This window comes from Salvelinus alpinus, chromosome 2 (assembly GCF_045679555.1).
Source record: "Salvelinus alpinus chromosome 2, SLU_Salpinus.1, whole genome shotgun sequence".
NCBI classification, from domain to species: Eukaryota; Metazoa; Chordata; class Actinopteri; order Salmoniformes; family Salmonidae; genus Salvelinus; species Salvelinus alpinus.
In genome coordinates this window covers 70,860,649-70,880,869 of record NC_092087.1, presented here as the reverse complement: position 1 = coordinate 70,880,869, position 20,221 = coordinate 70,860,649, and the positions used below count along the sequence as shown (strand labels likewise).

Genomic DNA, 20,221 nt, shown 5'->3' with positions numbered 1-20,221 from the left:
CTAACTGACTGACATAAAATATCTACAAGCGACTATTTACCGGTTTTGCACTCATTCTCTGAGAGTCGTTTTTTTTTATTCGAGCTCAGTCAGATCAAGAATAGCTTATAATTTTTCTGAGCTTTGATATTTACATTTTGACCTATCATTTATTTTCTTTATTGTGTACAAAATATACAGTACCAGTCAAAAGTTTGGACACACCTACTCATTGCAGGGTTTTTCTTTATTTTTACTATTTTCTACACTGTAGAATAAAAGTGAAGACATCAAAACTATGAAATAACACATATGGAATCATGTAGTAACCCAAAAAGTGTTAAACAAATGAAAACAGATTTGAGATGTGAGATTCTTCAAAGTAGCCACCCTTTGCCTTGATGACAGCTTTGCACACTTTCCCATTTCAAAAAGGTTTTACGATGAAAGCATACCATGCGATTATGTTAGGTCATGACCTAGTTACAGAAAAACACAGCCATTTCTCCAGCCAAAGAGAGGAGTCACAAAGAGCAGAAATAGAGATAAAATGAATCACTAACCTTCGATGATCTTCGTCAGATGACACTCATAGGACTTCATGTTACACAATACATGTATGTTTTGTTCGATAAAGTTCATATTTATATCCAAAAATCTCAGTTTACATTGGCGCGTTATGTTCATTAATGTTTTGCTTCCAAAACATCCGGTGATTTTACAGACATACTCATAATTGTCACGATCGTCGTATGAAGGTGACAGTGTGGTGAGCGTACATGTTCTTTTATTCGTAAAATGTCGCCAACAAAACAAGAAATAACAAAAACGACCGTGAAGCTACAAGGGCTATAGTGCCCCTAACAAAGACAACTTCCCACAATGACAAAAGAGGAAAAGGCTGCCTAAGTATGATTCCCAATCAGAGACAACGATAGACAGCTGCACCCCAAGGTGCGGACTCCGGCCGCAAAACTGAACCTATAGGGAAGGGTCTGGGTGGGCATCTATCCACGGTGGCGGCTCTGGTGCGGGACGTAGACCCCGCTCCACCTCTGGCTCACCCCACTTTGGTGGCGCCTCTGGTGCGGGGACCCTCGTCGCCGACCCCGGACTGGGGACCCTCGTTGCGGGCCCCGGACTGGGGACCTTCGCTGCGGGCCCCGGACTGGGGGACCCTCGCTGCGGGCCCCGGATTGCGGACCCTCGTTGAGGGCTCCGGACTGGAGACCGTCATTGGAGGCTTCGTGCCATGGATCATCACTGGAGGCTTCGTGCCATGGTTCATCACTGGAGGCTTCGTGACATGGATCATCACTGGAGGCTTCGTGCCATGGATCATCACTGGAGGCTTCGTGCCATGGATCATCACTGGATGCTTCGTGCCATGGATCGTCACTGGAGGCTTTGTGCCATGGATCATCACTGGAGGCTTCGTGCCATGGATCATCACTGGAGGCTTCGTGCCCTGGATCATCACTGGAGGCTTCCTCCGTGGAGCCGGAACAGGTCTCAACGGACTGAGGAGACGTACTGGCAGCCTGGTGCGTGGAGCTGCCACTGGGCTTACCAGGCTGGGGAGACATACAGGAGGCCTGGGTCTGGGGGCAGGCACAGGATACACTGGGCCGTGGAGGCGCACTGGAGGTCTCGAGCATAGAGCCTGCACAACCCGTCCTGGCTGGATGGTTATTTTCGCCCTGCAGATGCAGGGCGCTGGCACAGGACACACTGGGCTGTGCAGACGCACCGGAGACACAGTGACCAGAGCCGGCACAGGATATCCTGGGCCGTGGAGACGCACTGGAGGCCAGATGCGCTGAGCCGGCACCTTCCGTCCTGGCTGGATGCTCACTCTAGCCCGTCCAATGCGGGGAGCTGGAATGTAGTGCACCGGGCTATGAACGCTCACTGGAGACACCGTGCGCTCCACCGCATAACACGGTGCCTGACCAGTACGACGCTCCCTCCGATAAGAAGCACGGGGAGTTGGCTCAGGTCTCCAACCTGACTCAGCCAATCTCCTCGTGTGCCCCCACCCAAAAAATGTTTTAAACCTACGTCTGTCATGCTCTAATTTGGATCTTAGGGCTAAAACACGTTTTCGCCTACAAAGAAGGACAACCACATTTTGTTAAAAGGAAAACACTTATTTTAGTGCAGGTCCCATAAATATTTGCTGTGATGATGACAGAGTTCTCTAAAGCCCTCTCAGAATGCCACCATTTGATATTGTACTTGGCACCATTGAAAATCAAAACCAAGACCAAGTTGAACTATCATACAGTAGGAAGTGCTTGCTGCCATCTGGTGGAACACAGCTGAATGAGAGGAAAAACTATTGAGAGATCCTGTTCAAAACAAATACAATATTATCAAATACGGGAAAATACTGAAACACATCTTTAATTGTGTATTTTGGGACAATTCAACCAAACATCATACATTATCATTTGATCAACACTGAAATATGGTAAAGCATGTTTGTTTTGTCAACTTAAATACGGTACATTTATCAATCACTACTTTCACATCTCTATCTCACACTCACTTTGTTTTCTCATCCAATATATATATATTTTAGGCATTTAGCAGACTCTCTTATCCAGAGCAACTTACAGGAGCAATTAGGGTTAAGTGCCTTGCTCAAGGGCACATCAACATATCTTTCACCTAGTCGGCTCAGGGATTCAAAAGAGCGACCTTTCAGTTACTGGCCCAACGCTCTTAACCACTCGACTACCTGTCGCCCCGTTCTTCACTGTCTCTAATCTCACTCCTAACTCAATAACAGGCCTGCTCAAGCATGAACCTTTACATAGAGTACTGTTTATAACTGTAGCGTTGAGTCTTACTCAACGGTCCTCAGTCACACTGTTTATATTGGTGTTGTCCCACTCTGTCCCAATAAGACTTCACCATTACAATGCTTTTATTACGTCAGTTCCTTCCCACCCTTGGGAACAACTTGAAACCTTTCAATTGAGTTATTCACCTCCCTGTTTATTGACTCCAGTATCTTTGTAATCATCTGTAATTAAAGTGATTTGTTTGGGGAATTCAGACTGTGACCTCAAATCATATATTTTACTGGAGATATCTGACTGCTTCAGTGCCGTCTGCCGAGATCAAACTTTATAGATTATCTCAACGTTATAGATGCCAAAGGTGCTACATGTACAGGGCTGTGATCCACACCCATTAGACTAACCCTCTTTTGACAATGCCTCAGGATTATGCTTCTTTGAAGGAATCGCATAAAGAGTTCGCTGCCTATTTATTTGTCCGTGTTGATTTGTTAATGACATCATACGGAATCATACTATCGTCTAATATGCATTTGGTGAAAGAGCATGTTAAATGGTTGGAGGGAATTGAATGGTATCAAATGTATAGAAAATGTTGTGATGAAGATAACATTATAACACTACAGAATGTGTCAAACTCATTCCACGGAGGGCCGAGGGTCTGCGGGATTTCGCTCCTCCCTTCTACTTGATTGATGAATTAAGGTCACTAATTAGTAAAGAACTCCCTTCACCTGGTTGTCTAGGTCTTAATTGAAAGAAAAAAGAAGAAAAAAACCCGCAGACACTAGGCCCTCCATGGAATGATTTTGACACCCCTGACCTATAGTATAACATATACTGATATAAGATCATCTCTTTAAATGTTCTGAACAATGTTATTTTCCAATGATAAGACAGTGGACTGCGAGGAAAAATGATTTGAGTGATCATGCTCAAAACGAATAGACAATGATCAAATACGGTAGATACTGAAACATCTTTTATTATGTAGTTTGGTACAATTCAACCAAACGTCATACATTATCATTTGATCAACAACGATATTCAAATGCATGTTTGTTTTGTCAATTTAAATATCAAATATGGTCAATGTATCAAAGATTGCACAGTGCTGTACATTCACCGAGCATACAGGCAACACCAAAGCGATGCCATCCGGAGGAGATTAAAACATTTTAACATTCCTGGTATTCCTTTTAGCTGTAGGCGGGAACCAGGCTTTTAATGACAGGTGGGTTTGGGTGGGCAAGGGATCTATTTTTTCGGGACCTCCATCTCCACATCCTCTGTACGGGAGACCACCTTTCCATCAACCATCTCCTCAATCACCGTCCTCACTCTCTTTGTCACCACTGGCTCAGCTACAAAGTAGGGACAAATAACCATTAGTACACTTAGTGTTGGGCATAGCTAAAGAGGAGAAGCACAGAGCCATGAGAACACATAGCACCTTAACACATTCAAATCAACCAAATCCTTTGTGTTCTAGAGTGTTTCACAATTACTACCGCTGGGTTCACTCAATATGGAATTTGATATGATAGAAAATGGTCTCGCTCTACTTACGTTTTTTGACCTCAACAATCTCAACCTTCTTGGTGATGACAGCTCTCCTGGAGGGCAGAAGATAGTTTAAGTGTTAAGTACCTTCCTATTGAACAACTCTACATTCATCTCTCTACTCTCTATTGCCCAGTTCCAAATTGACCCCTGGCCCCTTCCCCTGTGCACTTCTTGTAGATCTGTAATGATCAGATAGGCTGCTGTAGGTCATTAGCGTAATGATTGCTCCATCTTGCCCTCTAGTAATATTCACACAATAGTTCTTGCATGTATCCAATCATTTTAGATTCAAAGTTCCTACAGCAGGTGGTGTGTCAAAGGGGTAGGGGAGGGGTTGATTTGTAATTGGGTATGTAAATGCACATTTATAATTTACATTGTGGATGTGAAGCCCATGTAAATCCCATTGGGTATGTAACTTAGGGATCTGCAGCCTTCTCCTCTCTCCTTACCCGACATCCTCTCCGTCCAGCAGCCTCCTGTACTCTGCGATCTCCATCTCCAGCCGGGTCTTGATGTCCAGGAGCATGCGGTATTCGCTGGCCTGCCTCTCGATGTCTGTCTTCATGCGACCCAACTCCTGCTCCAGGCTGTTGACCATGCCCTGGAGCTGGTTCAGCTGCATGCTGTAGCGGGACTCGGTCTCATTCAGCTGGCCCTCCAAGGCTGATTTCTATAGGGAGAGAGGGAGGAAGAGGAAGGGTTAAAGACTTCAGACGATTCAACAAGTGGTGTTGATTTAGGCTACCCACACTGACATCAGTGAATGATTGAGGGGAAGTTCCTGGTGAGCACGTGTTTTTAGAATTCAGTTTTGAGGATCACAGCTGTGGTATAACAAAAACTGTTATCCTCAACTTCACTTCATATATCCATCAATCAAAGAGCTTGTCAAAAATGAAATGTATTATTATTATAGTTTGTGATAATTACAAAGATCTGAGTTGACTGATTGCTTCTCTCTTCTCTCTCTGTAACTAATCCATAATCTTCCATTTCTAAAAGGTAAACCCGAGGACTCATATGTAACCCGTAGGGTAGGAATGTATTTGTGAGGTCTAACTGATAATGGTTTTACTTTGAGGTGTCAGTTGTACTCTACTGTTCAACTGAAGGTGGAATCTTGTAAATGTCATGTATTTCCCGAATTCCGAGTAATCTTCTACAGCAATTACACCTAGTCTAGCTCTAACTCAAACTCATACGCCTAGCATCAACTAGGAGGCAGAGAGGGTTGTGACGTTAGGGGGGTTGAGGGGGCATTTGTTTCCTCACCAGGCTGAGTTGGGACTGCAGCTCGATCTGCAGGGCCTGAAAGGTCCTCTTGAGCTCGTTGATCTCACTGCGGGACGTTTGGAGGGTCTCTGTGCTGCTGGTCACCACCTTGTTCAGCTCATCAAACTGGGACGTACAGAAGGAACACGGTAAGGGTTGTGTAACTCCACTTGTACTAGTAATAAGCACAAAAGTCATTCTCCATGGTCTGTTATCTCTATATTGACATGATCAATGTATGTGATCACAGTAATTGGTTGTTTATAAGCACTTTAAATACTGCCCTCATAGGACATAGTGTTCCTTTTAAGATGTACTAAACCATTTTCATATGATCTAAAACAGAACAGATGGATCAAGAGGTTCTCCCTAGACAAGGTTGGGCTCTTCTTCTCCTCACCTTGCCCTTGTACCAGGTCTCCATGTCGCGGCGGTTCTTCTCGGCGATGCCCTCGTACTGAGTACGGATCTCCTCCATCATCCTGGCCATGTCCTGCTGGGGTGCTGCGTCCACCTCCACGTTCACTGAGCTGACGTTCATGTGGGCCCGCATGGCAGCAATCTCCTATAAGGGGCACAGAGTGATGACAGAGGTCAACTAGGGTCAACACCAGGTGAGAGGCCAATGGAGGTTGCCACTGGGTAGGCTGTAAGATAAGATACAACTTGACTGTCCCAGACAGGGAAATTGTCTAGCACAATTACATAGGGGTGAGGGGTCAAATTGGGTCACAGACAGGTGGTGTCTCAGGTTCCAACCACATGAGAAATCAATTAGGTACTTGGGTGTCACAAACTGTCCCCATCTTTCATAACCTAGTTACAGTGTTCATGGTGTATTTCCGTCAGCTTCTCTGACATCCTGTACAACCATCCTAAAGTAAGTATATGATAACTGTGAAAACAATCAAGGTAATCCAACATGAAATAATACTTGTGACTTCAAGTGTGGTTTTAGCATCTATGCCATACTGCTGCAGGGCTTGCGACAAATTTGCTGACAGCTTTAAAGCTACCCGAACTGAGATAGCGCAGACACTCCAAATAAGGTCTGTTTGATCTGTTGTTTGCATTGTCATTGACACAGCCAAAGACAACACTGCTTGGCATGCGATGGGAATGAATTATGCCTCTGACAATTCCATTAGACTCTCACAACCACATTGTTTTCATCTAGGTAAAATGTATAAGAATTTTGAACTGTGGTGAGGTCTTGCTATTGACAGGGTTGTGCCATGACTCTTGGGGATATGGTATGATAAAAGAGGGGCTTCGTAGGGGCTTCCAAGGCCCCTACAGTGCCCTGAGGAACACTCACCTCCTCATGGTTCTTCTTGAGGTAGACTAGCTCCTCCTTCAGCCCCTCGATCTGCATTTCCAGGTCTGACCGGGACATGGTCAACTCGTCCAGAACCTTCCTCAGTCCAGCAATGTCTGCCTCCACCGACTGACGCATAACCATTTCATTCTCAAACCTTTCCAGAGGGAAATGGAGTTAACCAGCATTATTAACAGTTGCCGCCAACAGTAAACATACCAAATGGCACAAAACCAGTCAGACCAGTTTTATGTGCAGTTGACCGCTGATGATGTATCTAAGCTGTACAGTAATGTGACATTTAACATCACGTCATGGGCACATTGACCTTGAGTAATGTCATAGTAGGTGTGGCTTCATACTGTAATAATGGTATAAAAGTTGCATGACTAAAGTCTACATATGACGTCTAGTTCCCATTCCAATCCTGACTTAAAGTATTATTCTAAGGTGAATTCAACAGTTGTTTGCTGCTTCCATCTTATAGACCCTTTGTACTCACTTGACTTTGAAGTCCTCTGCTGCCAGTTTGGCATTGTCTATCTGCAGGAGGATACTGGCGTTGCTCAGAGTGGCAGCACTGATCTGAGAACAGGACAAAAAAACTGGTTGGTACATGGTACATAAAAAAGGAAGACAATTACACCCTGTCAGGCTTATCACAATGATTACATAATTTGCTTGCGTGATAAGGAGAAGCCTATCAGAGCTATAATAGGGTGTTAGTAACTTATTGATTAGCCTCCTACGCACGCATATATACTGTAGCCTATCTATGACAACGGCCACACAGTTATGTATGGGAAATTAAAATGATAAGCATGACTTGGATCACATCAGATGAAATAATGCAAAATGCTATTGAACAGTGGCATGATTCAATCCGCGTCATCATCACGCTCACGGCTCTCCCCTTTGAAAGAAGTCATGTAGGCGGCATGAGTGTGAATGTAAATGTTGACAGGGTGATAAGTTGAACGGAAGTGAAGGTTTCACATGCCAAGCCCTTTTTTGGGTAATTGCTTTCTTTCAACAAACAAACTAAACAACACTCATGACATGTAAGTCCTATAATCCATCACTACTGTAAACTTGGTATGATCACTCTATTAAAGTCTAGGGTTTACAAATTCACATCCCGAGGGCACACTTATATTGCAGCCTGACAGCTTCATAGATGCAGTCAGTCAATGAACTTCAGGGTATGACTTGTGTCTTGTAAGCCAGAACTGAATTGTATATGTGAAAATATGTTGTTTCCTGCCTGAGTAGAAATGTTTAGACATTTTACTTTTGTAAATTATACATCCTATTTTAATTATTTCTCATCATAGAAAACTTAATCTAAACTCAATAGTAAATAGGAGTGAGGTTGATGAAAGAAAATGTAATAATATCAATCTCGCTCAATATAGCAATATATTGTATTTATGATGCCCCAAAAATACTCACCTTTTTGCGCAGGTCGACCAGAGTAGCTTCGTATTTACTGTAATCTCTAATGACCGGTGTCTTCTTCTCGTACCACTCGCGGATTTGACGCTCGAGATGAGTATTCGCCGTCTCCAAGGAGCGCACCTTCTCCAGGTAGGTGGCCAAACGGTCGTTGAGGTTCTGCATGGTGGCCTTCTCGTTGACCGAAACTGCATTACTACCATAGCTGCCATTGTCACCTCCAAGCGCACTGGACAGATCAAAACCGCTCCTGGTGCCTGAAGCGTAAGATACGCGGACACTCTGTCCCCCTGCCCCTCCATAGACGCTTGGTGCCCGTGATGCGATGCGACTCTGGTAACCTCCTCCGAGAGACATGGTGGATGAGCCTCGGCTGCCTCCATAACTGCGAAGTGATAAAGCACTCATGGCGACGTTGTGGTGATGGGTATGTAGAGCTGACAAAACCCGGAGTGGTACTTCGAAGAGTTGGTGGTGAACCAGTTCAAGCCTGATAGCAGAATATATACCCTCTTGGAGGTGGGAGCGGCTGGATGTCGCATTGAGATAATTATGTAAGTGAATAGATATTCATTAGGCATCCTACAGGTGTGTCCTTAGTCAGCTCATTAAAAAAGGGAACTAAGGTGTGGTGCGCGTGAGAGTTAGCTGGCATTCTGCCTCCATAATTGTTTTCACTTTCCTGTACAACCTGACAACTGTCACGGCATGATAAACCTCAGATAAGCAAGTTATGAATATGATAAGATAGTAGCTTACGTTTTAAGAGATGACAGAAGACTGGAACCCGCAACAGAATGTCTACTTTCCCCTCTGTCACCGAAAAATGTAGGATACAGTAAAATAGGCTCCTCTACCTAAACTTAGTAGAACAGTTGGCTAGCTCACATGACATGCTCATGTTGGTAGGCTATATTTTGGAGATGGAAGCATCAGAAATATTTTTTAAATACAAATTATACATTTCATCTATATTATGTTTATTTTTCAAATGTTATTGGGCAAATAAATTAGGTTCAAGGGTAATGGTAACAGGTATAGAAGTCTCCCAAATGTGGAGGCTAATCCAAATCTGACGTCCTTCGGTCTAATAAAAATAGGTACCGTTATTTCCTCATAGTTAGTGAACAAATTTACGTTTTCCATTTAGAAAATGTTGTAAATACATTGATCATCATACCATAAAAGTAGTCGGTGACATGGCATGGGGCGTTGATAAAGAGGAATTTATGAAATGGTTACCCAGATGTTTACTATGTTAAAGATTCAAATATGAAGTTACAAATTGTTATAGAGATGTCACGTGAATCAAGAGGGCATTCAGGACATGAGAGAGACTTCAGGAATACAATAACAATTACCTTCAAAAGGTTCTCTAAACTTCACATCAAAGTTATAGTTGGTTGCCCATTATTGCACAAATACAGGTATGTGTGGAATGGCCAAAACAATACACAGAAACACATTAATATACACTGAGTATACCAAACATTAGGAACACCTTCCTAATATTGAGTTAATTTAGCACAGATAGCATGCGGAAAGATTGACATGCCATTTATTAAAAATATTGATATGCCATTTATTAAAAAGGTTGATATGCCATTGATATTAACTGAATTACACAGAAAACTGGTTTCATATTTGGCTTCTGCCGTAGGCCAGTGTTGATATACGGGCCACTAGACGTCTTCTCCCGTCAAACTCAAGTCTATTTTGTCAACAGGTGCAAAGTGTGAATCACGAGCTAGGTGTTTCCCAGATGTTGAGTGTAAACTCAACCTTTCCAGCACAGGTGGTGTCTTCGCCATCCCTCTCTGGAGTTGTTTTCACAGACATGTCCTCTAGTATAAGACATTTGCAATGATATGATTAGCATGTAAAATAGAAAGCAACCACAAACTGGTGTTGTTCTTATTACTTGCCCCTGACGGTTACTGATACTGATGTACTTTTCACCTCTGAATTCAATCTATCAGTCTTTTGGGAAATCAAACTCTTTTATATGTTCAATAGCATGTTGTATGTGTAACGGATGTGAAATGGCTAGCTAGGGGCGAGGGGACGGACGTAAAGTTATACTGTTACATATGATTATATCTGACGGAATGCTGCAAGTCATGCTTAGTTATCATTTTCATTACCCATTACTGTATAGCCTTTGCCATACTGTGGTTATGGTATATCTGTGTGGGTAGGCTAATTAGTCACTTACTAACACACCTTCATAGTTCTATGTACTATATGTTCACATTATTATGCCTTCCAAGCTGTTTAAGGAAAATGAAACATTCAAACACAATACACTCCATCCCTTATTTTTCAATCCCTGTTCTGATATATATTGTATCGTCATAACCTCAGAATAACACAATTGTTTACACTTTGAGAAAGTGTCATTGTGTTTGTGACTGCGTGTGACACATAACAATAGTAAAAAAAACTTTACTGGCTCAAATAGCCGACCAATCAGCTTGTTACCAACCCTTAGTAAACTTCTGGAAAAAATAGTGTTTGACCAGATACAATGTTATTTCACAGTAAGCAAATTGACAACAGACTTTCAGCACTCATATAGGGAAGGACACTCAACAAGCACGCACTTACAGAAATGACTGATGATTGGCTGAGAGAAATTGGTGATGAAATGATTGCAGGGGCTGTCTTGTTAAACTTCAGTGCAGCTTTTGACATTATCGATCATAGTCTGCTGCTCGAAAAACGTATGTTCTATGGCTTTACACCCCCTTCTATAATGTGGATGGAGCTGTTTAGGCCCCTTGCTTTTTTCAATCTTTACTAACGACATGCCACTGGCTTTGAGTAAGGCCAGTGTGTCTATGTATGCGGATGACTCAACACTATACACGTTAGCTACTACAGCGACTGAAATGACTGCAACACTTAACAAAGAGCTGCAGTTAGTTTCGGAATGGGTAGCAAAGAATAAGTTAGTCCTAAATATTTCCAAAACTAAAAGCATTGTATTTAGGACAAAACATTCACTAAACCCTAAACCTCAACTACATCTCATAATGAATAATGTGGAAATTGAGCAAGTTGAGGTGACTAAACTGCTTGGAGTAACCCTGGATTATAAACTGTCACGGTCACAACATATTGATACAACATTAGCTAAGATGAGGAGAAGTCTGTCCATACTAAAGCACTGCTCTGCCTCTCCAAACAGGTCATGGACAAAGTTGTGGAGAAGTACAGATCAGGGTTGCGTTGTAAAGAAAATATCAGAACCTTTGAACATCCCACGGAGCACCATTAAATCCATTATATAAAAATGGAAAGAATATGACACAACAACAAACCTGCCAAGAGAGGGCCGCCCACCAAAACTCATGGACCAGGCAAGGAGGGGCATTGATCAGAGGCAACAAAGAGACCAAAGATAACCCTGAAGGAGCTGCAAAGTTCCACAGCTGAGATTGGAGTATTTGTCCATAGGACCACTTGAAGTCGTACACTCCACAGAGCTGGGCTTTACAGAAGACTGGCCAGAAAAAAATCCATTGCTTAAAGAAAATAATTAACAGACACGTTTGCCAAAAGGCATGTGGGAGACTCCCCAAACATATGGAAGAAGATACTCTGGTATGATGAGACTAAAATTGAGCTTTTAGGCCATCCGTGAATACGCTATGTCTGGCGCAAACCCAACACCTCTCATCACCCCGAGAACATCATCTCCCAGTGAAGCATGGTGGTGGCACCATTATGCTGTGGGATGTTTTTCATTGGCAGGGACTGGGAAACTGGTCAGAATTTAAGGAATGATGGATGGTGCTAAATACATGGAAATTCTTGAGGGAAACCTGTTTCAGTCTTCCAGAGATTTAAGACTCGGACAGAGGTTCACCTTCCAGCAGGACAATGACCCTAAGCATACCGCTAAAGCAACACTCGAGTGGTTTAATGAGAAACATTTAAATGTCTTGGAATGGCCTAGTCAAAGCCCAGACCTCAATCCAATTGAGAATCTGTGGTATGACCTAAAGATTGCTGTACACCAGCGGAACCATCCAACTTGAAGAAGCTGGAGCAGTTTTGCATTGAAGAATGGGCAAAATTCCCAGTGGCTAGATGTGCCAAGCTTATAGAGACATACCCCAAGAGACTTGCAGCTGTAATTTCTGCAAAAGGTGGCTCTACAAAGTATTGACTTTGGGGGGGTGAATAGTTATGCACACTCAAGTTTTCTGTTTTTTTGTCTTATTTCTTGTTTCTCACAATAAAAAATATTTTGCATCTTCAAAGTGGTAGGCATGTTGTGTAAATCAAATGATACAAACCCCCCCAAAAAATGTTTTTTCAACAATTCCAGGTTGTAAGGCAACAAAATAGGAGAAATGCCAAGGGCGGGGAATACTTTCGCAAGCCACTGTATAGGAGGCGCACAGTACTACATGGAGCCATGACTACATGGAACTCTACTCCACATCAGGTAACTGATGCAACCAGTAGAATCAGATTTAAAAAGCAAGTAAAAATACACCTTATGGAACAGCAGGGACTGTGAAGTAACACAAACATAGGCACAGACACATGCATACACACATGGATTTTGCATTGTAGATATGTGGTAGTGGAGTATGTGCCTGAGGGCACACACTTAGTGTGTTGTGAATTCTGTAATGAATGTACTGTAATGTTGTTGTTTTTTAATCCAGACCCTAGAAAGAGTAGCTGCTGCCAAGGCAGCATAAGTCACCATAATGAATACAAATACAAATAACAAACAGCTTTCTCTTTGGTAGTTCAATGTTGACAATCCTCAATGCAGACTCTTTTACTTAGGAGAATCAAATCGCTAATAGCCTCAAATTAGTACTTGTGGACCTCAATGAGAAATAACAAAAAACGTAATGAAAGAACATGAGCTTTTGCAAAGGAGCCACCTGGTCCATTCAGAACAATATGTACTTTCTAATGAAAACCGCTGTATGATGTTCCATTCAAAAAACATGAATAGCTTTTCAGATTAACAAGACTGGAGAGGAGCACATTCCCCATCCCCACCCTCATAATCATAGCTTTTCCCCATTAAAAAATACTTGTTTATTTTGGACATGTAATTCCCCCTTTGGTTTTGATGCTTACAGGTTTTGCAGCATTGCTGAAAGTTACCCAAGCATAGCTTAGAGCAGGGTTATTCAACTCTTACCCTAGAAGATCTGGAGCCTGCTGGTTCTGGTTCTGTTTTACCTGATAATGAATTGCATACACCTGGTGTCCAAGGTCTAAATCAGTCCCTGATTAGAGGGGAACAATGAAAGATGCAATGGAACTGGCTTTGAAAGCCAGTTGAATTTGAACGGCTTAGAGTATCTTTAATGTAATTGCTATCCCTCCCTCCCTGTCTCTCTCTCTATCATGTGATCATTTTTAAGGTCAGAGTGGGTTGATGTTAGCTGTTTGTCAACACGCTTTAATTTAATTTCGGTGGCCTTCACACAGGTGTGATGGAGGTCCCTGTCATGTCCCTACACTTTCCGCTTGTTCATGAGTGACACAGCGTACTGACAGATGGCTACTGAACTACTACCCAACGGGCACACACTGGTTGAATCAACGTTGTTTCCACGTCATTTCAATTAAATGATGTTGAACCAACGTGGAATATATGTTGAATTGATATCTGTGCCCAGTGGCTAAGTACTTAGCAGTTATTTTCAAGCCCACACAGCTGATGGAGAAATGGAATAAGATGTTGTGTCCTCTAGGCGAAAACAGTAACAGACAGACATAATTCATGCACACTTTGTGCCACACAGACTGTTTACTCATTGCAACACTCATTACAACACACATTTAAAGTGTTCCCATGATCTTATGTGATTTTTCACATACTGACATTTATCGTTATGACGGTCTTAATTAAGACTGTCTTAATTAACCACGCATGGGCCACATGAAGTGGAATCTAAAATGATTGACAGATTACTTTTGGCCAATTGGGTTGGAGTAGGAGATCCCTGCTATAGGGTGTCCGCTCACATTAGCTCTGTGAATTGAACTGAACTGAAATGTGGATTTGAGCCCTTATGAACGTACTAGGCTTCAAAGGATGCAGACAGACAGTATGATTGATCCATTTTACTCCCTGACCTCCGTAAACCACCTTCAGACTTTCAGGGTGTCTTGTCAGGTCTAAGCAGACAGCCCCAGGGACAAAAAAAACAGACATTTTAGGCTGTAGCCCACTTTTATTTTCTCACTAATTGGTCTGTTGATCAATCAGATCAGCTCTAAACAAGATCTGATGTGAAAACATCTAATGTGATTGGTCAAATACCAATTAGTGGAAAAGATATCAGAATTGGCTGCCTGTCTAAACGCAGCCTTAGTCTTCTTTCCCCCTGGCTATCAAGTTGTTCACTTGCTCTGTGTGCAGTATTTAAAATTCAATTACACGCATCTACCCCCATTGGCCTATTGGTCAATTTCTACCATTTCTACCAGTACGTACACTACAGTATCAAGGTTATCAATCAATCAATCAAATGTATTTATAAAGCCCTTTTTACATCAGCCTATGTCCCAAAGTGCTGGTTATTGAGGGACCAATCATACAGCTCTAATATAACTGTCTGACACTCCTTGTTGTAGCAAATAATTTGCTCTCGCCAGTGTTGTGGTTGTGTAAGCCATGCTTGTCTGACCACAATCCTTGTAATGCTTTTGGGCCAGCCTGCACATATTGTTCTTTTAAGCCCTTAAAGCTAGAATCCATAGTTGAAACAATAACAAAGCCCTCACCCCTCCTCTGTTTTTGTAAAAGCTGAGGAATGGGCCTAGAGAAATGTATCCACTCTCAAATTCATAGACAGATCTATGGATGCAACAACTGACCATCCATGATATCAACATTTTATTTTTAACCATGTTTTGAAGCTATACAGTGTTGGTTTACATTTACTTTGTTTACGAACATTGGGGTAAAAAAAGCTTCTATTCTGGGTCCTGATGGGGTACAACAGTTGAAATGACTCATGCGGCATTTATAAGTCATATTCTTCAAGAATCAATGGGTGCAAATAATTAATTGTTAAGTACAAAAATGGAGGTAGCAACTAAGGATTCTAGCTTTAACCAACTGACCAAGTTGAATTTATCAATTATAACTTAGGAAGGAATGGTTAATCCTAAAACAGTTGTGATGGCCAGAGGGTAGGCTAAACCAGATAATGTCAGTGCACACAGACGCCGCTCCCTACCTTTTGCTCTTCTGGCAACCCCTCCTGCTGTCTATGGATTGCCTTTGCCTTGACTTGTTTGGACATGTGTAAAGTATGTCCCCATCCTTGTTCAACAGAAAGGTGATGTCAGGAAAGTGTGCCACTCCTAGGTGTAATTGTTTTTCAGATCAACAAGGACTCCTAAACCCGGAGGCGCTTTCACAAAACCATGTCGAAGAAGATTATGATATGGCCTAATCATTTTTTGTTGTTCCTCTCTCCTCAGCTTTAACACTATCAGTGCACAGAGCGTCGTGTGGACGCAAAACTAATTTACATGCCCCCCCCCATCCTTGGGTTTTCCTAAATAAGTCTATATAACGCACCATCGTTGTTAGAATCTTAATATCACAAACAGAACCGGTGTTATGACCAGTTTTAGGAGGATATGTCATTTTTTGCATGGTTTTCCCCCGCTGCCCCTCCTACCCCCGAAAGTTGAAGGTGTCTTGCCCAGTTGATAATCACTGAACCTAAACAATATCAAAACTAATTTCACACATATAACAGAAATATAGTATGGTGGGAGAGAATGTGTGAGTTGATGAGCGAGGGGAATAGAACGATGCATTATTATATAATCACCAATTGTGAATGACGAACAGGGCGGGCCATTCTATTGTGGTGGGCCGATGCACTCGGAACGCCCCTGTGTCACCTGCAAGCGACATGTTTGTGGTACGTGTGGCAAGCAAGTGAATGTGAGGAAAGATTTGTCTCAAACAAGGGATAACAGCTAAATGAGATCCAACTGATGCCATTGCGTGAAGATGCACACCGTACTGTAAGACAAGCACAAGCGAGGCCATGAACAATGTGTCCAATAACAGACAACAAGGGACTATTTTTGACTGCTGTCATATCAACACTTACAGTGCTGGGAAAAATGTTCTCTACTTTTGCATATTTTTGACACTGAATGTTATCAGATCTTCGACCAAAACCTAATATTAGATAAATGGAACCCGAGTGAACAAATAACACAACAATTACATACTTATTTAATTTATTTCATAGACAAAGTTATGCAACACCCAATTCCCCTGTGTGAAAAAGTACTTGCCCACTTACACTCAATAACTGGTTGTGCCACCTTCAGCTGCAATGGGGCGGCAGGGTAGCCTAGTGGTTAGAGCGTTGGACTAGTAACCGAAAGGTTGCAAGTTCAAATCCCCGAGCTGACAAGGTACAAATCTGTCGTTCTGCCCCTGAACAGGCAGTTAACTCACTGTTCCTAGGCCGTCATTGAAAATAAGAATTTGTTCTTAACTGACTTGCCTAGTTAAATAAAGGTAAAATAAATTTTAAAAAAATGACTCCAACCAAACGCTTCCTGTAGTTGTTGATCAGTCTCTCACGTCGCTGTGGAGCATTTTGTCCCACTCTTCCATGCAGAACTGCTTTAACTTAATGACATTGGTGTGATTTTAAGCATGAACTGCTCATTTCAAGTCCTGCCATAACATCTCAATTGGGATTAGGTCTGGACTTTGACTAGACCATTCCAAAACTTCAAATGTATTGCTTTTTAGCGATTTTCATGTAGACTTGATTGTGTATTTTGGATCATTGTCTTGCTGCATGACTCAGCTGCGCTTTAGCGTCCGCTTACTGACAGATGGCCTGACATTCTCCTGTAGAATTCTCTGATACAGAGCAGAATTCATGGTTCCTGTAGAATGCAGTGTTTGGTTTTTGCCAGGCATAATGGGACCAATATCAACCAAAAAGTTATACTTTTGACTCATCTGTCCATATAACATTCTTCCAAGAGTCTTGATGACATCCAGGTGCTTCCAGGTGCTTTTTGGCAAACTTAAAGTCAACTTTTTGGACGAGATGGGTCCCGTTATGTCTGGCGAAAACCAAACACTATATTCCACAGTAAGAACCTCATACCAACGGTCAAGCATGGTGGTGGTAGTGTGATGGTTTGGGGATGCTTTGCTGCCTCAAGACCTGGCTGGGTTTTCCGTGCATCGGCAAGACAGAACAGCTACCTCCAGTAAGAAGAGGGGTGGTGGTCTGTGTCTGTTTGTCAATAACAGCTGGTGCGCGATCTCTAATATTAAGGAAGTCTTGAGGTTTTGCTCGCCTGAGGTAGAGTACCTCATAATAAGCTGTAGATCACTCTATCTACCTAGAGAGTTTTCATCTATATTTTTTGTAGCTGTCTATTTACCACCACAAACTGATGCTGGCACTAAGACTGCACTCACCGAGCTGTATAAGGCCATAAGCAAACAAGAAAGCAGAAGCAGCACTCCTAGTGGCCAGGGACTTTAATGCAGGAAAACTTAAATCCGTTTTACCTCATTTCTACTAGCATGTCACATGTGCAACCAGAGGGAAAAAAGCTCTAGACCACCTTTACTCCACACACAGAGATGCGTACAAAGCTCTCCCTTGCCCTCCATTTGGCAAATCTGACCATAATTCTATCCTCCTTATTCCTGCTTACTAGCAGAAACTAAAGCAGGATGTACCAGTGACTCGCTCAATAAGTGGTCAGATGACGCAAATGCTAAGCTACAGGACTGTTTTGCTAGCACAGACTGGAATATGTTCCGGGATTCATCCAATGGCATTGAGGAGTATACCACCTCAGTCAACCGCTTCATCAATAAGTGCATCAATGACATCATCCCCACAGTGACCATGGGTACATATCCCAAACAGAAGCTATGGATTACAGGCAACATCTGCACAGAGCTAAAGACTAGAGCTGCCGCTTTCAAGGAGCGGGACACTATTCCGGACACTTATAAGAAATCCCGCTATGCCCTCAGACGAACCATTAAAAAGGCAAAGCGTCAATACAGCACTAAGATTGAATCCTACTACACCGGCTCTGACGGTCGTCGGATGTGGCAGGGATTGCAAACTATTACGGACTACAAAGGGAAACCCAGCCACGAGCTGCCAAGTGACACGACCCTACCAGAAGAGCTAAATGCTTTTCATGCTCACTTCGAGGCAAACAACACTGAACCATGCATGAGAGCACCAGCTGTTCTGGACGACTGTGTGATCATGTTCTCCATAGCCGATGTGAGTAAGTATTCACAAGGCCGCGGGGCCAGATGAATTACCAGGACGTGTACTCAGAGCATGCACGGATCAACTGGCAAGTGTCTTCACTGACATTTTCAACCTCTCCCTGACTGAGTCTGTAATACCTACATGTTTCAAGCAGACCACCATAGTCACTTGTGCCCAAGAACGCCAAGATAACCTGCCTAAATGACTACCGCCCCGTAGCACTCACGTCTGTAGCCATGAAGTGCTTTGAAAGGCTGGTCATGGCTCACATCAACACCATCATTCCAGAAACCCTAGACCCACTCCAATTTGCATACCGCCGCAACAGATCCACAGATGACGCAATCTCAATTGCACTCCACACTGCCCTTTCCCACCTGGACAAAAGGAACACTTATGTGAGCATGCTGTTCATTGACTACAGCTCAGCGTTCCACACCATAGTGCCCACAAAGCTCATCACTAAGATAAGGACCCTGGGACTAAACACCTCCCTCTGCAACTGGATCCTGGACTTCCTGACGGGCCACCCCAGGAGGTAAGGGTCGGCAACAACACATATGCCACATGCTGACCAAACCGGACGGGCATCTGCGTCCACGTGCTCATGCACCATCGCGCGCACGTTGATTTTCTTCACCCTCACCAGAAGATATCAGGACACGCAGGTTGAAATATCAAACAAACTCTGAACCAATTATATACATTTTGGGACAGGTCAAAAAGCATTAAACATTTATGGCAATTTAGCTAGCTAACATGCTGTTGCTAGCTAATTTGTCCTGGTATATAAACATTGGCTTGTTATTTTACCTGAAATGCACAAGGACCTCTACTTCAACAATTAATCCACAGATGAAACCAAATTCATTTCTCGTTATCTATCCTGCTTCCTTCGGTCTTCTTTTTCTTCTTTGGACTTCATGTGGCGATGGCAACCAACTTTACAGCATTACTACAACCGACCGGAGTGTGGACATTAGTTAATTTTTCAATCACCCACGTGGGTATATGCTCCTAAAAACAAATGAGGAGATTTTTATTTTTATTTATTTTGCAACGCTCGCACACACGACGCAAGTGGTGTGGTCAGCATGTAAGGCGTTACAGAGGGTACTGCGTACGGCCAAGTAAATCACTGGGGCCAAGCTTCCTGCCATCCAGGACCTCTATACCAGAGCGCCAAGTCTAGTTTCAAAAGGCTCCTTAAACTTCTTCGGGATCGGTGTCCCGTCCACGGGACAGTTGAGCTAACATAGGCTAATGCGATTAGCATGAGGTTGCAAGCAAAAATAAAATTTGCCAGGACATAGACATATCTGATATTGGCAGAAAGCTTAAATTCTTGTTAATCTAACTGCACTGTCCAATACAGTAGCTATTACAGTGAAAAAATACCATGCTATTGTTTGGGGAGAGTGCACAATTTTGAACATGAAAAGTTATTAATAAACAAATTAGGCACATTTGGGCAGTCTTGATACATTTTGAACAGAAATCCAAGATGGCGTAGCAGTCAGACGTCTTTT

At 42.7% G+C, this 20,221-nt stretch overlaps 1 protein-coding gene across 1 annotated transcript; it reads right to left on the bottom strand.

The window, feature by feature from the left end:
* Positions 1-3,753: 3,753 nt before the first annotated feature.
* LOC139567611 (keratin, type I cytoskeletal 13-like) lies at positions 3,754-9,007 on the bottom strand. Its single transcript, XM_071388980.1, has 8 exons — positions 8,398-9,007; positions 7,448-7,530; positions 6,946-7,102; positions 6,028-6,192; positions 5,628-5,753; positions 4,805-5,025; positions 4,356-4,402; positions 3,754-4,150 (listed from the first exon to the last, which is right to left on the bottom strand). Exons 1-8 carry the CDS (start codon positions 8,806-8,808, stop codon positions 4,044-4,046), a joined length of 1,317 nt encoding a protein of 438 aa, XP_071245081.1. The 5' UTR covers positions 8,809-9,007; the 3' UTR covers positions 3,754-4,043.
* Between the last annotated feature and the right edge of the window lie 11,214 nt (positions 9,008-20,221).

What these genes read in the sequence shown, in the direction of transcription:
- LOC139567611 (XM_071388980.1), bottom strand. Translation starts at nt 8,808, where the DNA reads ATGAGTGCTTTATCACTTCGCAGTTATGGAGGCAGCCGAGGCTCATCC. An exon ending in AGACCTGGTACAAGGGCAAG is followed by an intron (nt 5,754 to 6,027) that starts GTGAGGAGAAGA and finishes TGTACGTCCCAG; the next exon opens with TTTGATGAGCTGAACAAGGT. An exon ending in TGCAGTCCCAACTCAGCCTG is followed by an intron (nt 5,026 to 5,627) that starts GTGAGGAAACAA and finishes CTCTCCCTATAG; the next exon opens with AAATCAGCCTTGGAGGGCCA.